This window comes from Fonsecaea monophora (genome assembly GCF_001642475.1).
Source record: "Fonsecaea monophora strain CBS 269.37 chromosome Unknown Scaff83, whole genome shotgun sequence".
NCBI lineage: Eukaryota > Fungi > Ascomycota > Eurotiomycetes > Chaetothyriales > Herpotrichiellaceae > Fonsecaea > Fonsecaea monophora.
The window spans coordinates 20,210-36,428 of NW_019174014.1; the positions used below are offsets into that span (position 1 = coordinate 20,210).

A 16,219-nucleotide genomic window follows, 5' to 3' on the forward strand; every position below is an offset into this window, starting at 1 on the left:
CTGGAGGAATCCGCGTCATGACCATGAAGTGATTATGACAGATAACAGCCTATGGCAGAGACCAGTAGCGGTACAAATTTAAGCTGAAGTAAAGGTGTGCACGTAACACCTGCCTGGAGAACGAAGACAACGCGCCGAAACGGCATTGAAAAGCCATACTAGTCATGATTGAAGGGACATAGCTGATGAGTATTGACTACAGCTCGTCAAGCTATATCTATATAAATTGTCCTCAGATTGGATGCTTGCGATGACGGCCTGGATTACTTATTACAAGCTTGGCTACTTGCTGACGAGGGCTGTCTTATCTTGTGATATAAGACTATATTACCATCTGAGAAGAGCGTGAGCTAGTAGTAATAATGGATGCGCCGAGGAAAAGTAAAAAATGGGCTTACCCAAAGGTCTCTTCAATATATTCGACGCCGCGTTTGCCTTGCTTTAGAGCCATGTGCACTGCAGCTCTCGCCTCATCGGCCATGCCAGCGGGTCCGCAAGTGAGAATGGCAATTCTTCTGCCTGCTGTGTCAGTGTCGTTCATTTTATCAATCACACCTAGTATCGTTCCTTGTATGTTAGGTCGGCCGTAGATGATGTTGATGTTGGTAGTACTAGCATTGGTACGCGGGATAATCTCGAGGTCCTCATTACCGCTGTTAGCCGCGTCCACGGAAGTAAGCCGGCCACTTCCGCGAGAGGTGGCATGGAGATGGAGATGGACGTCATCACGCCCGATGTACGGCTGCAACTCTTGCGCGACAATGTCTTTGATCATGGATGTTTGTTTGGTCGACCAGACAAACGTGATGTTCCTGGTGAGCGTAGAGACTTTTCCTTCGGCTGCCCCTGATTGCTGTCTAGCATTGAGGGCCACACGCTTTGCATGATCTTGCATATACGGCAGTGCACCGGAGATGCCGGTCCCACCAACGATGAAAACGACGTGCTCAAAAGTATGTAACGGGCTCCTCTCTCCGTATGGGCCTTCAAGAAAGATGTGCGGCGTAATGATGCCAGTGGGAGACTTGAGACATTCCTCACGAAGACGTCGAGTCCAGCTGCTAAAAGGACGTATAAGAAAGGTAAGTTTCTGCTTGCCACCAGAAGCATCGGACACGGTTCGCTGGCCATGAGGCATAGGTTGGCCAATGTCTGAGGAATGACCAGAAGACGAGCCTTCAGTGTTGCTCGGGATCTCTTTCTCTGCAGCGCTGTTTAGTTGTTCCATGCCGGCAACAGTCTCAGCTTCCTCAGTGTCATCGATCCGCTCATATCCGGCCAAAGTGAATGGGTGATTTTCCCACCCTTTCCATTTTATCGGCTGATACAGGAAGTAATGCTGTCCAGGGCCGGGTTGGAGGAGGGTAGACCCCGGTATAAGCTGAAGTCGAATAAAGTCGCCCTGCTGACTGTATGTGATCGAGGCTTTAGTAGTCATGAGGGAGTGTGAAGACTTCATGTGAAGGTTACAGTATACCCATCGAAATAAGCGAGCCGCTCGATCAAAGCTCCAAATTGCTACGGGTGGCCATAGATACGGATTGTATTCACCATCGAATATGATGGTGTGGCTAATATGTTAGTGTCAGGAAAGGAAACACGGTGGTAAGGGAGGGGTAGCACATACTAATATAAGCCAACAAGTGTCACCACCGAAAGTGATATATGGATCAGAAGAAAGACCTCATATGACTTCACTCGGAACCACATGAATGAGAAAAAGACCAGTAGGCTCATCGTAATGGTAGCCTATATAACAAATTAGTTTAGAAACACCATTGGTGTCGGCGAGATATCAAAGAGCTTACCATGCCTCCCATATACCAGTACTGTTCTGTCCATGACTCGGCAAAATAGCCAACTGTAGGCCATCGTCAGGAACGTTTTGAAAGTCAGAGAGACGTGGACATAACATACATTCTCCCTCCAAGACTGACCAATTGATCGAATGAACAATTGCACATAAGGTCGCCCATCGAGCAATGTGGCGATGAAATATATTGAAAGTGGCAAAGCTCCAGCCAGTCAGCCATAAGAAGATATTATTCCTTCCAGCAAACATCCATAGCCAAGGTAAGCATGCATATGAGATGATACCAGTACGGTCGGCTATATAGCGCCAGCCTTGCTGACCGTTCGAATAGCTTGAAGACAATTGTTTAGTGAACGTATGCAAAAACGAAGGGGTTTGGGGGACGTACTAGAGATTAGGGTTAAAGATCTTGTAACCGACACAGCATAAGATAAAGTTCATAACGTAGAAAGTCACAATAATTATCGTCTCCATACGGGTCGGAATGGTCATCCAAAGTACTGGGCGGGAATGGTGTGAACCGAATGCGGCGGGAATAATCAAATTTGCCCTGATCCAGTCATAGATGAATTTGATGAATCCAGGAAGTTCATCCCGACGCTTTACGGAGGAGTTTTGCCCTTCTTCGACATCGTCCATAGCCTTTAAGCGTCGAGACTGGAAGAAAGAAGTGATGAGACGATTTATGATGCCGATCAGTAGTATTCCTCCCCAGAAGCCATACATTGCCCAGCTAAAGATAGTTAGCCAATATCCAAAGAGGTAAAAGAAAGTAACACACCCGTAAGCATGTGGATATTCTGCAGTTTCAATGTCGAAGTCAACCTGTCTTATTGTTAGCCCTCGACAAACATGTGGCGAACAGAGCACGATTACCCAAGTGTCTCTGGCGGTTTTCCAATAAGAGCGGGTTATCAGCACGGGCTCGTTGAAGACCGTACCCTTTTCATAATCATTATAGTCGGCGACAGTGAGAGACTTCATGTATTCATCGGTAAGCAGTGGCTCAATGTCGGAGTAAGGGACCAATGTCAGTCCCTCGCCGTATTCCTGGCATTCCTGATTAAAATAGTCGTATCCGGCTTGGATTTCTCTGATGCTGCAATAGAGCTTGGCAGCTGCGTACATTGAGATTGTGTACACTTTGTTGGTGCATAGGTTGCCATAGTAGTCGGTAGGATTAGTTAGATTGAAAGTGAGATAATCCACAGCCGTCTCAACTCCCTGGAAGCAGCCAGTCCACTTGTCAACCGTTCCAAATGCTATACCTACCAGTGCCAGAAAGGTTGTTAACAGTTTCATTTTGAACGTAGACTTCCGCAGGGCTTGGAAGCAACCACTGGAACTGAAGAAGTAATCGAGAAATATGCACTGTAATTGATTTGAAGGGCTGGCAGTCCCATATAAGACTGCCATTCCGGGGGTGGAACTACATGTGCAATAAAGGGCGTGTTGGCCCTCCACGCGCGTTGGAACGCATATTGAGCTAACTCTATCTGATTTGGGGGAGCTTGAACGGTTGTACAGGAAGAAGCTGAGATGCCCGAGACCTGATCGTGCCACTCCCATGCTAGTATTGTGACTGACCTTTTCCCCTAGACCGAGTCTCATGCTTCAGACGCACCTAAAAGAGAAGAAGACCGAGAAACCATCGTAGTAAAGGTGGGCCAGTAGACAACCGTATGAAACTTGAGTTCATGGCGGAAGCGAGCTTTCCACCATTTCGAGACTCTCTTGTATACCATTCACCTTTTGTTTCGGTAAGATTTGACGTCAATCATGCACCGGCAGTGACAAGAAACTCACTAAGGATGGCTTCAATGTGTCAAGCTTTGTCAAGCTTGGTGTAATGGAAAGCAATCTCTCACTAACTCTTGGAATTCAATCCAGAAGTCATCACTTCTCAACTACAAACATGATACTTACACTGCGCTAGAGCTATCTAGATGGGCTAAACATGGTCGTATGACCGATATCGGTCTTTTAGCTTGTTCGGGAAGAGGATATCTGCATCTCTGAGCACAGTCGACGCACCGGTGTGCGAGCTCAGGCTTGCGTGAAGCATTCTGCACGGAGAAAAGTTTGCTCTAGACCGCGGGCGTTCCATGGTCGGAAAATCCATGTAAGCGAGGACTAGAGCTAATCCTGGGTCTTAACGGAATATGCAGGTCTGTGGAATGATTGTGGCCATTAAAAAGATGCCGAAACGCATCATCATCCTCGCATGAGCTCTCATGTGTAAGGATCATGGTCCAGATCACGAATTCAATGGCTGTCTAAGTTTGACGGTTAACTTTAAACGGAAAGCGCTGCCTTCGAGAGCTCTGTACGCTCAGTCTACGCGCGAAGAGTGGAATAGTGCTCAAATCGTACCCAGGGTGACTTCCGCTGGACCGTACGCGGTGAATGTGTGCGCCAGGCGTCCGTTAGGGAGGGGCATCCAAACCGGGGAGTATTATTTGACGAAAGATATGGTAGCAAGTGGAAATGATGTCGGGTTGGAAAACCTAGAAGACACTGGCCTTCACACGCTGTTCGTTTTTTTTCGCGTATGGCACTGACCGTGCTGAGGTGGCAGAGAGATCTGATGGTCTGTGGCTGCCTGGGGGAACAATACGTTCACCGGTCATCTCCAGCCGAATGAAGTGCGGGTCATTCGAATCAACAAGAACACTCAAATGCCTGTAAAGATTTTGGAATGCTTTACTCAAACTTCGTTGGCCTAGGGTAGGTGAATCCCACGTCTCGGACCAAGCGCAAGGATGTAGTGAAACCCCCTAGTCCAAGTTCGAATAATCTTATCTAATCGATTGTATGTTGGCTAATCATATCTGATAATCAGTTATCTGATCAAACCGTTCAGCCAGCACTACTGTAAGTGCTAGGGTATTGCAGGATCAGGATCCCTGGAATTTACACCCGATGTCGGTGCTCGTGGGGTCAACGGAGCTGCGCGGCCTGCCGATCGCTTACACAGCTGCGACCTGGAACCGCTTGGACGATGGAAGATGATGGGGATTCAAGCTTTGAACTAAGCTTGTCAAACTGGAGGTAAAACTTAGGAAAGTAAAGCCAAGGCTTTCTAGGGAAAAGCGGTTACACTACCCTGACCCACTGTGCTAGTAGACTAACAGATTCACGTAGTTGTTATAGTGCCATCGATCCAGGGATCTCGGGGGCTGAATCGACACATCAAAAATTCTAAGATCATCAGACCATTCGCTTCCTCTACTATTCCGGCTAGATGCTACTCTTCACACTCTACATTCACTCCACCGCCCACAAGCGCGCTGGACCATCTTCACAAGAGCTTCTTGACGAGTTCTCCGCTATCGGCGTGGACAAGCCCTGGACTCATAGAGCCTCCCACTCTCTGGTGGCGCATTACGTTTCTCTATAGACTCTACCAGTTGCTGCAAACCTGCTCTCTACGCGCCTTGTCCACAACAGGGCAAGTCAAAATGAACGCAGGAGTATAGCTCCTACACAAGTTTTCCGCGATACCCGTCGTCTGCCCAAAGACGCCATGGCCGTACCATTCTTTGGTCTAAATACCACTTTTCTCGCGCAAATAACGCGATCTTTGCTGTTATTGGAAAGATCTTGGCGCAACAGCCACCATTTTCCTGCGTTCATTCGAGGTCAAAGTCCTCGATAGGCTCAAGTAGGGTCGCCGGGACCACTGACCAGAACCAAATATCGGCGACGTTGCCGAACTCTGGCTGTATATGAATCCTGCCAGTGGCATTCTGGTCAGTGGTCAAACTATTTCCTCTGCCGAGGTCTCATCTCCTTTTCTGTCCTGTGCTGGGCCAAACATCACGGATTTGCTGTTGACAATCTAGCCTTCACTGCGATGTTGCTCGAAATATTGGCCACCCTCACCACGCTCGCTGGGGCCACCCTGGGCCAAAGCTCACCAGATCTGGCCACTGTTCTCAACACTACTGACGGGACTTCCACCCTTGGCCAAGTTGTTTCTCAATCCCCAGGATTCTTGGAAGCCATATCTGGGAAGACGAATCTCACCTTCCTCGCCCCGAACGACACAGCCATTGCCCTGTGGCTAAATTCTTCTCAGGGACAAGCAGCCTCGGACGCCGGGGACGATTACCTTACCAATCTCTTACTGTATCACACAATCAATGGAGGATACAATAACATCTCAGACTACTTTGTCGCTCACACCCTCTTGACTTCCAACACCCTCACAAATGTATCGGGTGGCCAATTTATAGCGGGTTACTACGACGACGATGACAATGTGACCACATTCCTCAGTGGAGACTACAACGACTCCAGTGCTGGTGTGACTCCCCTGTCCTTTGCCCAGGGATGGATCTACATCATCGACAGTGTACTATCGGTTCCACAGATCTTTAGTGAGGTCGCGGTTGCGGACGACTTCAACGGGACTTCGTTCGTTGCGGCTCTTGATAGTACCGGACTAACGGAACAGTTCAACTCACTCCATGACGCCACATACTTTGTTCCTTATGACTCAGGCTGGTCCCTTGTGGAGGATGCCCTATCGCAACTCAGCAAGGACAATTTGACGGAGGTGCTCAAATACCACGCTTGCGAGCAGATCTTACTTTTCGACGACTGGGCCAATGGCACCCAAGTGACTACACTGACGGGTGAGACTGTCACCTTCACGCAAACACCCGACGAGGAGTGGTTCATCAACAATGCCGGCGTCAGTTCCGTCAACCTCTTTTCCTCTGGAGGAGTTATTGTGCTTATTGACAGCGTGATGAACCCTTATAAAGGCTTTGCGCAACCGCTGAATGGCACTGATGGAGATGGTGTCCCTGCATGGCCGGTCACAAATGCCACCAGCACGGAAGCAGCTAGTTCGAGCACCGTATCTGCCACAGGAAGCATTGCTACTGCTACCTATTCTGGTGCCGCCGTACCGCTGAGGACAGAATCTGTTGGTTTGGCTGTGTTCCTCGGGTATGCTGCATTGGCTATTCTTTGATTCGCGATACTGCACGAGGTTGCGGCATAGCATCGACATCTTGGGATGGGAGGTGGAAGTACGCGAGATCCTACATCCGATCGCTTTCGGCAAGGTGATAAGAACGAATGTCGGCCTAGCTAATAATGAATTATTTCACCACTCAGTTGAAACATTTTCGAAGCCATTGACGTGTAGGGAGAGTGATCTTGATATCGATAGGCAGTATTCTTTGAACTTGTTGTTGATCGATTGCCAAGTTGGAAGGTGAGTGTACTCTTCTATGTTGATATCAGTCAGCGTCGAAGGGAAAGGGCTATCCTCTCTCGGTGCACTTTGCGAAGCTGCGACAGTCTGAAGATCCCATAGCCCTATATATCCCAGCTTTGGGACGAAGCCTCGACTAGTTTCGACAGATCGACTTGGATAACGTAGGAGTCGCCAATTTCGCAGACTAAGCGGTCCAGGTGCTCGTCGGTATACGCAAGTAGAATCCGATCTCTTAGAGATGGAAACGGTATGCAGTCGATGATCGCAGCGTGTAAGCTAGACTGTTGAAGGAGACTCGGTCGGTAAGATGGGTCGAGATCGGCGGACGTCTCTGGGCTTGCGTTGATCCGCCGCATGGTCAGCTTTCCAAGTCGGTTGTGAGCACCCGTATAGGTATAGAAGCTCATCATTGGCGGCCACATCGAGCATATGAATCCTGACAATATGAGGTCTACAGAGGAGCGAAGGCTGTTGTCCAGTCAGCCCAGATGCAAAGGAAAGGCTCAAGCCGCAGCCCATCTAGCATGTAACTCACCTATTCATGTCATCGTGCAGCTGATATTTCATTTCATTCCATTTTCGCTTGATACAGGATTCGAACGCGATAATGTGAGCAGAGTCTGATGAGTTGGCTCCAGGCTAGTTTTGCTTCGTAGCTGTTGAGATGGAATTCGGTATTTGCGGATGATCGGTTTACAAAACAGACCTCTTTCCCCGAGTCTGTTTGCTGAAAGCAGCCAAACCCAATTCCGGAAGATGTGAGATCATGAAGCAGGTCTGGGAACAGTGTGGAAGAAATATCCGGAAGGGTAGTCGGGTCCTCATTGCGGCGGATGATCTCTACCGGTCCAAGGTCCGATATACGGTTGTTAGTTTGCGGCAACGTTATGTCTGTTGTGGGTGATATAAGTGAGCTATCGACCTGTTGGATATCGCAACCGAAGTCCAGTCTATGAGAGTAGACAGAATCCTCGATACATTTATCCGCTTCTCCATCTCTTGGCACATCAAGCTCCGACTTGTCGACGTCTGAGCCTAGCAATCTGCTGTAGGTGATGGCTACCCCGTCAAGCTGGTTAGCGGAAACAAAGCAGGAAGTTGAGATGTTGATTCAAGGTGCTGAGAATACCTTCTCGTAAAGTACGCCTGTGATGTCGGCGGATACACCCTCTAAAGACGCCTGGGTGCTCCGAAGCTTCTTGCGACACTCCAGCAGCTGATCGCGCAAAACGCGATTTTCTTCCTCAAGCGCCACCATTCGGGATGTTTCTGGCTTTTCGGCGATCTGAAGCCGTTTTTCGGGTTCCATCACATATATCTTTCGCGGAAGGCTTTTTGGCATAGGCGATTCCGAAGTTTCCTGGCCAAACTCGCTTAGCATGCCGCACGTCTGGGTCCATGGGTCTCAAACGGTTCGCCTCGAACAACACCTGGGCGAACGGCAAGACCAGCCATTGACTCGAAAGTCTGCAGGCAAACTGCCGCATAGGGAGGAAACCAACTTTAAATCCTGCGCGGTCCCATTGGTCGGTGCCTTTGTTCGCCTCCTTTTCAGGTAATTGATGGAGTCTCCCATCATTGATACTAGACTTCAGAAGAAGTCCGTTCGTTGGTGCACAACTGAGTGGTCAATGTCGAATTCGAAGGCAATACACATGCAGCAAATCTGATTTCAAACTTGCTGAGTATTCTAGCGCGGGGAATGCTAGTGTAACAGTGGAAACGAGAGGGACTGAGGAGTGGTCAACACACTGTAGTAGGAATAACTCCACAAACTATCCTTGTTGACCCTATTACAGCCTCGGGTAACCTATTGAGGTCATGAGAAAGGGACTTTGCCAGGATTATTCAGGTACTTTACTGCGCACATTGGCACCACCCAGTGCCTGACTCTTTTACGAGACAATTGCTTGTTTGTGATTGGCGGGCGAGGTCTCCAGGCCTGTTGTTGTCATTGATGATGTTGCCGCGTAGGCTTATGTTATCAACGGCTGTTCTAGTGCCGAGAATCAAGGACGTGTATTTGCAAGGTCCACATTTACTTCCGGACGGATATAAATTCAGTGGCTGATGTGAGCCATAGATGCAATCGGGGTCTGGATAAGGCGTCCTGGCACGGAATAATGTAGTTCCAGCGAATCAGGAGGCTCGGAATCGGAACCGGCATAGTGGGAGTCGACTTCTGGTTCGTGGCACAGGTCAACTATAAAGACCTTGCCACTGTTCGATGTGTCCTTCATTCAGTCAGGTCAGTCTCATAGCTCCCTAGTCGATTATGGTTTTCTCGCGTATACCTTCTGCAGTGGTCGACCCTGCGCCACTTGGGTCACCCATCACCTATAATTATTCGGGGCAAACAGCAAGTAACCGATTCCTCAAAGCGGCCATGAGCGAACAGATCTCTTCATGGGACCCGACGAATCTTTTGGCGCGTGGAATTCCATCCAGGGAGGTCATCAAAGTCTATCGAAGATGGGGAGAGGGCGGTTGGGGGCATATACTAACAGGGAACATCATGGTTGCGTACGACCAGCTGGAGTCACCCGGAAACCTCATCATCCCCCCAGACGCACTGTTTGAAGGGCCAAGGTTTGAAGCATGGAAAGAATTGGCATCACAGGCCAAAAAACAGGGCAGTCTGATTTCTGGTCAAGTGAGTCATCCAGGCCGACAAACCGACATCCGACTTCAAGCAAATCCAATATCCGCAAGCGACATCCAACTGCAAACTACCATGGGCAGGTCATTTGCAAAACCAAGACCAGCGTCGCAAGAAGACATTGATGCAGTTATCGACGCCTTTGTATATGCAGCTCAATACCTTCATGCTGCAGGCTTTGATGGTATCCAGCTTCATGGAGCTCACGGCTATTTCTTGGCCCAGTTCCTCTCAAAGACCACCAACAAACGAACAGATCAGTATGGGGGTGGGCTAAGGAACAGAGCTCGCATTATTTTGCAAATCGCAGATGCTATTCGTGGAGAATTACCCAAGTTCCTCTTGGGGATCAAAATCAACAGTGTTGAATTCCAGGACCAAGGATTTACTCCATCTGAGGCTGTCGAACTCTGTACCCTATTGGAAGAGGCCAAGTTTGATTGGGTCGAGTTGAGTGGTGGTACATATGAGAATTTCGGACCGCTCGAGGGGAAGCAAGCAAGCACAAGGAGAAGAGAGGGGTTTTTTCTGGAGTTTGCGGAGATGATCAAGCTGCACGATACGAAGCTTTACGTGACGGGAGGGCTTCGTACAGTACAAGGGATGGTTGCAGCTTTGAGCACAGTGGATGGTGTCGGATTAGGACGTCCCGCGGCTCAAGAATTCAGCCTAGCGAAAGAAATCCTGCGGGGACAGGTGACTGGAGCAATCGAGCAACAGATAGACCAGTACAATTTCGCTCTGACGACGATCACGGCGGGCACACAGATTGGACAGGTGGGAAAAGATCAGCAACCTATCAACATGGGGATCAAGGAGAATGTCAGCATCTTGATGAAGAGCTTTGGGACCTATATGCAGGAACTCGCTGAAGGTATGTCTGGAAATATAGTGTGGGAACCCTCTAACGCGGTACAGATGCGAATACAATGAAACGGACAGGCTATGCCAATTTAGAGGGCTATACACCGGAGCCTTTCAGTCCAGTCAAAACATAGGACCAGATGTTGTTGTTCCAATCATCACGCTCCTGGAAAATAAAATGTCCCCCGTCTTGGAGTCGAGCCCAGAGAATGTTGACGCATCCGCCCAAGGCCTCAACTCAATTCAGGCCTAGCTCTTCGAAAAGCGGGAGGAAGAAGATGGAGTAGGTGAGAAATCCACGGACATGTTGTACAGACAAAACTCCCCGGAGTTTTCCAGAACCATTACTCTGACCCAAGACCGCGGACTTTTCGGCTCACAAGTGGATTAACATTGGTACACCCCACGGGGTAGTCAGTATGGCTATACCACAAACGGTGTGGTTATATTTGACTCTAGTGATATGCATGTATGTAGATGCCTGAGTACAAGTACCTCCGAGTCCTTTCTGCGTCCATAAATATGCCCTTCATCCTAATCTTCTTCCTCGTCAAGACCCAACTCTTGCGCTGCAAGGATATCCCTCACAATGGTTCACAAGACCACCAATCAAGATGGACTCACATCAGCAGAGCCTCCTGTCCGTCATTACAACCAATATACTCTCCTTGTGTCCATCGGCTTATCGCTTTCGTTTCTGGCCTACGGTTATACCGGCGCTGTCATTGGCACCGTGGGTGGCCAGCCATCTTTCCTCCAGTACATGAACCTCATTACAGCCAGCAACGCCACCCAGCTTTTTGGTGCCACAAACGGACTGTACTACGCAGGCGGTGTCTTCGGCACCATCTACGCCTCCTACGCCGCTGACCGTTGGGGCCGGAAAAACGCGTCTGTACAAGCTCAGGTTGGCCTCGTTATCGCCCAGGCCATTCAGACAGGTTCGGTTCACATAGCAATGTTTATTGTTGGCCGGTTTATAGCGGGATTTGCGTCAGTCTCCTCTCCTGAAACTTTCATCCTTGTGAGATGGTTCTCTACCTGTCCCCTCTGGCTGTCTGCAAAAGTGGATGCAGAGTCTGCTTTGGACGGAAGAGGGCAGATATATGTACAAGAAATGAAAGCTGACTCTTAGGGTATCTCGGTCTGCAGTGGATACATTACATTATGCGTCACGCCCATGTGGCTGTCCGAACTTGTTCCCCCTCGCCAGCGAGGCACTCTTATGCAGATCATTGCAATCACGCTTGGGCTCGGATACGTTGCGGCCAACTGGATCGGCTACGGCTTCTCTTTCTACACTGGAAAGGTTCTTGCGTTCCGCCCAATTTTAGGTACGGTTTATACATCGAGTACGACGAAGAAGGAAACCCCTGCTGATCATCACATCCATTCTCCAGCTCTCGGCATGGTCGTTCCTGTCATCTGCATCATTCTCTTCATATGGCTCCCTGAAAGCCCACGGTGGCTTATAATGAAAGATCGTCATCCAGAAGCTCATGCGCTACTACGCCGCCTGCATCGATCACCAGTCGATAAAGACGACTCTTTTGCCGATGTCGAGTACTATCAAATCTCTAGGCAGGCCGCCGTTGATGCCAACCTTGACCTCTCTTGGAAGTCAATGATCTCGACCCGCCCGATGACATTACGGACGGCGTTTGGAATTGTGTGGCCAGCAATGACCGCAACATCGGGGGTGAATGTTGTTGTTAGTAAGTATTGACCCCGACCACATACCGTGAGGCTAGCAGCATCTATCATGTTACTATATCTCAGTCGACATTGTTATCTCACCTGTATTCCATGCGAAGTTTGGGCTCTCAAACCTCACAGCCCTCTGCCTGAATCACCTGAGGTGAGCTGACCTGACCATCTCACAGACTATGGTCCGCTCCTGTACAGCCTGCTTGGCTTCTCCTCCGACAAACAGCTTATATATCAAGGCGGCTGGGCAACATTGAACTGGGGCGGCAACGTCATCGGCATTTTTATCATTGATCGATTCAATCGACCGGGATATTCAATCACCGGCTTCGTGGGCGTGACCTGCTGTCTCCTCGTCGAAGCTATCATCGTGGCAACTTCGTTAGACAATGGTACCGACTCAGTGCTACGTTTGGGCGTGGCGTCCATCTTTCTTTTCGGCGCATTCTTCGGCTGCTTCATCGACGGATTGCTCTTTACGTGGGTGGGAGAGGTGTTTCCTACGCCATACCGTGCAAAGGGCTACACCATAGCCCTGGCGACACAGGCTCTGTTCAATATTATATGGACCGAGGCCGCACCGACGGCTTTCGCGTAAGTGACGCAGTCATCATCTCGTCGTGCGGATGTGAAGGTGGTGTGGTGATCACCGCACAAGAGCCAGACGCTGACATTGAGGCAGTAATATCAAATGGGGTTACTATATCGTCTTCATCGTCCTGAACGCCATCTCAGTTGTTGTTATCTGGCTTTTCTTCCCCAACACAAGAGGTCTGGCCTTGGAAGAGGTGGGCGCGATATTTGGTGTAAGTTATCCCAGACAGTTCTGTATTCGCTGCTTCACCATCCAAGTCTTGTTCCACATCATTTCAAAGTATTCCCTTCACATCAAAATTACAAACCAAATTGGTATAAATGCGTGTCTGACCTTCATCCAGGACGGTGATCGCATCGCGGTGTATCAGCGTGATATCGACCTGAGCACCCTCCAAACCGAGGTGGCAGTGATCGACAAGGAGCACGGATTCTCTGGGAAAGAGTTGAGGGTAGAGGCTCAGCACATCGAGGCGACAGAAGAGAAGACGTCCGGCTAGACTCCGAAAAGGATGTCTGCGAGAACTGGAATAGTCGTAGGATTTTCGACTGCGGCCTATTTAAGAGAGACGAGGCGTGTACGTTGGTTGGGTATGTGGTTAATGATAGTTTGTGTCCCAGTGACGACAGAGTGGCATGAAAGTGAAGGTGATATCGCTGTGTGCAATGGCATTACGAAAGGCATTAACTAAGGAGGAACGACAGAGCCTGACGTGGTTTCGAAGATATTTGGCGACATGAATCTCCCAGGATCTGAGAGTCTCGACTTTGAAGCAAATCAATTGTGGAATCTGACGATCCTGCTCTCCGCAGCGGTGATTGATTTTCTCATGCTCAGGGCTTGCCAACTTTTCGGTCGTGGAGGCTAAGGGATAGGAAAGCGGTGCATGTCCAGTTCAAGAGATAATTCGGGATCCTCAGCTGCCCATAGATCTGCCCAGGGAACGGCCCACGGACTGGGGAAATCTTTGTTGATAGCGTCAATCAACCCAGAGTCGGCGTCACCGAAGAGCGTTTCAGGATACATAAACGCGTTGCCTGAGTTCTGCAAGGCGGTGGTCGCTGCGACAGGCCCTGGGAACGCGACGTCGGACAAGCCCCGATCGATTCTAGGCTCTGATCTTGGCCACGTTATGGAATTGTGCTGTCCACGCACGAAGATGTCAATATCTGACTGGGCTTGCTCTGGCATGTGGTGATCATGGACCTGTATCTCTTGAGCCTCCAGTTGGGGCACGCTTGAATTTACTCCCGATGATTCCTGACTTCCTAAACCGACCCAAGGCCCCATCGTCACCGGGGCTTGCTCTATTAGCGGCAAGGTTTCGAAGAGCTCGGAACCAGACTCGGATCTTCGGTGAGTCGCCGTGGTGATTCTCGGGCGTGTGGGAGACTTCATGTCAGTCCAGCTTGCACCCAACATTTCTTTGCCCTCGAATGCATGTGATAAATGCTGTGGCGAGGCGTCCTGCGAGTGCTTGACCAGCTCTGGCTCAAGAGCTCGCATGAAAGAGACGGCATGCTGATATCTAGTTCCCAGCTGCATTGCTACGTGTTTGCAATGGTCAAAATTGCTTCGCAAAACAGGTAGTTGCTCGGGCCCGCATGTTTTGGACTCGATATGTTGAAAGATGAGGGCGGAAAAGAAGACGGTAATCCTGTTGGGGGAATCAGAGAAGAATTCTTCAACCAGAGGGTTGGGTGGATCACCACCTACGTGTAAGAAGGAAGATACTTTGTTAGATCAGCCCGAACCAAGGCTGCTGCGATTCGCGAGGTGTCATCTGCGGTATCATGCAGCTTGGTAGACGCCTTTGCCTTCAGTGCTGGGTCTCCAAGTCGAGGAAGCATAGTGTCTCGAGACGACGGATGAATATGCGGGCGAAACAAAGCCATGACAGCGAGATTGTAGCCGAGCCGGAGGGCTATGCGGTTCACCATTGAGGCCCCATACTCGTGTTCCTCGAGCGTCTGATCATCCAGCAGAGGGGTGGCGAGCTCCTGAGGTAGACTGCTCTGCCATTCCGAGAGCCAGGACTCGCAAACATTCATCTCGTGTATCAAAAGGGTGCCTTGGTCCATCTGCAGAGCTTGGGGAGCCCATTTCAATATCGGATGGTTCGACCAAACGGCAAGAGATGATTGAATGGAAAGAATGCGGTTGATGCAAAGGCAGAGCTTGGCCAGCTCGACAGCCATAAGGTCATTTGTCTTGCGGTCCACGTTTAACTGTCTAGCCTCTCCGAAGTCAAAGTCGTCGAGGCGGAGCATGTCAAGGGGCATGTCGGCATAGTCGCTCTTGCGAGGATAGCGTAACGTTAAGGCGAGTATGGTTTCGCGCATGAAACACGCCCACCATATTCTCCTGAGGAGTTTGGCCTGCCTGGCTGTTGAAGGCAGTCTTTGGATCAAGTTGGGTAAGTCCAAGCTTTGCACCAACGATGTCGCGGCACTCATCCAGAACCACGTATACCGGTCATCTTCGGGGTGTTCTACCCAGTGCGTGAACAGGAGAAGTGTCTGTAAGGTGGTGACGAGATCCTGCTCATATTTGAAGTCATACAGTAACATTGCCCGTGCGTAGAGCGCTTCCCGAGCCGCCTGTCGAGTCTCAAACCCCATAGCACGGACCGTTGCGAGGTCGACAAACTGTACAGAGTTGTCTCTCGTTTAGCCTACAAGTCCGACAAAATATTAGGGGCAAAGGGGGTTGGGGGTGCATACCGCGCTTCCACAGAAGAAAACCGCCTGCAGCAGCAGAAGGCTATAGGGTCCTTCCTGTTCCTGCTCGCTAGATTTCTGTGTAGTGTCAGATTCGAAGAGTGCGATCAGCTCGTCGCAGTCAAGTAGGGGCATGTACGGATGCACAGAGTGGCAATAGCTCCGAATAAGCTGTCTGGCGCAGTCGAAGGATGGAATCGTCAAAGCATCCTGTTCAAACAAGAACATCTTCTCACGTTGAAGCATGGTTGACGGTAATGGTTTGACGAAAGCAGGCAAAGTTGGTGTTGCGTCAGTGGGATTGTTCGCGCCCAGTGCAGCGGCAGATGATCCTTTGGTATCGAGACATTGCTTTTTGGTTAGGGTAGCAGACTTCTCATTGTTCATTCGCCGCTTGAGAGGACGGATATGGCCCTGGGTTTCCGTTATGGTCAAGGAAGGCATTCTCCTCCTGGCTCGATAGACCAGACCAAGAAAGGAACGCTGTCTTCTTCAGATGGCCCGATATAAGTGTGTATGACAAATTGAACAATGTACCAGGGAGAAAGAAAAGGCAAGTTGTCGTCGGGACTCAAGGCAAACAAGGACGTCAAGATCCAACCCCGCTTCGGGCAATGGCACCATCCAC

General features: G+C 49.8%; 6 protein-coding genes across 6 annotated transcripts; 3 read left to right on the top strand and 3 right to left on the bottom strand.

The window, feature by feature from the left end:
* Positions 1–394: 394 nt before the first annotated feature.
* On the bottom strand, positions 395–3,229 carry AYO21_08964 (hypothetical protein; the record flags this gene model as incomplete). Its single annotated transcript, XM_022658903.1, has 8 exons — positions 395–1,571; positions 1,628–1,749; positions 1,809–1,861; positions 2,134–2,144; positions 2,202–2,546; positions 2,595–2,638; positions 2,690–3,037; positions 3,086–3,229. The coding sequence occupies 8 exons, from the start codon at positions 3,227–3,229 to the stop codon at positions 395–397; spliced, it is 2,244 nt and encodes a 747-aa protein (XP_022508743.1).
* Positions 3,230–5,669: 2,440 nt separating this feature from the next.
* AYO21_08965 (hypothetical protein) lies at positions 5,670–6,797 on the top strand (the record flags this gene model as incomplete). Its single annotated transcript, XM_022658904.1, has 1 exon — positions 5,670–6,797. The coding sequence occupies one exon, from the start codon at positions 5,670–5,672 to the stop codon at positions 6,795–6,797; it is 1,128 nt and encodes a 375-aa protein (XP_022508744.1).
* A 350-nt stretch (positions 6,798–7,147) lies between these two features.
* AYO21_08966 (hypothetical protein) lies at positions 7,148–8,427 on the bottom strand (the record flags this gene model as incomplete). Its single annotated transcript, XM_022658905.1, has 4 exons — positions 7,148–7,514; positions 7,582–7,685; positions 7,753–8,118; positions 8,176–8,427. 4 exons carry the CDS (start codon positions 8,425–8,427, stop codon positions 7,148–7,150), a joined length of 1,089 nt encoding a protein of 362 aa, XP_022508745.1.
* A 1,134-nt stretch (positions 8,428–9,561) lies between these two features.
* On the top strand, positions 9,562–10,703 carry AYO21_08967 (hypothetical protein; the record flags this gene model as incomplete). The annotated part of the gene is made up of 2 exons (XM_022658906.1): positions 9,562–10,579; positions 10,648–10,703. 2 exons carry the CDS (start codon positions 9,562–9,564, stop codon positions 10,701–10,703), a joined length of 1,074 nt encoding a protein of 357 aa, XP_022508746.1.
* Positions 10,704–11,158: 455 nt separating this feature from the next.
* Positions 11,159–13,370, top strand: AYO21_08968 (hypothetical protein; the record flags this gene model as incomplete). The annotated part of the gene is made up of 5 exons (XM_022658907.1): positions 11,159–11,593; positions 11,705–12,284; positions 12,453–12,870; positions 12,959–13,082; positions 13,215–13,370. The coding sequence occupies 5 exons, from the start codon at positions 11,159–11,161 to the stop codon at positions 13,368–13,370; spliced, it is 1,713 nt and encodes a 570-aa protein (XP_022508747.1).
* A 365-nt stretch (positions 13,371–13,735) lies between these two features.
* On the bottom strand, positions 13,736–16,035 carry AYO21_08969 (hypothetical protein; the record flags this gene model as incomplete). Its single annotated transcript, XM_022658908.1, has 3 exons — positions 13,736–14,528; positions 14,588–15,519; positions 15,595–16,035. The coding sequence occupies 3 exons, from the start codon at positions 16,033–16,035 to the stop codon at positions 13,736–13,738; spliced, it is 2,166 nt and encodes a 721-aa protein (XP_022508748.1).
* Positions 16,036–16,219: the final 184 nt, after the last annotated feature.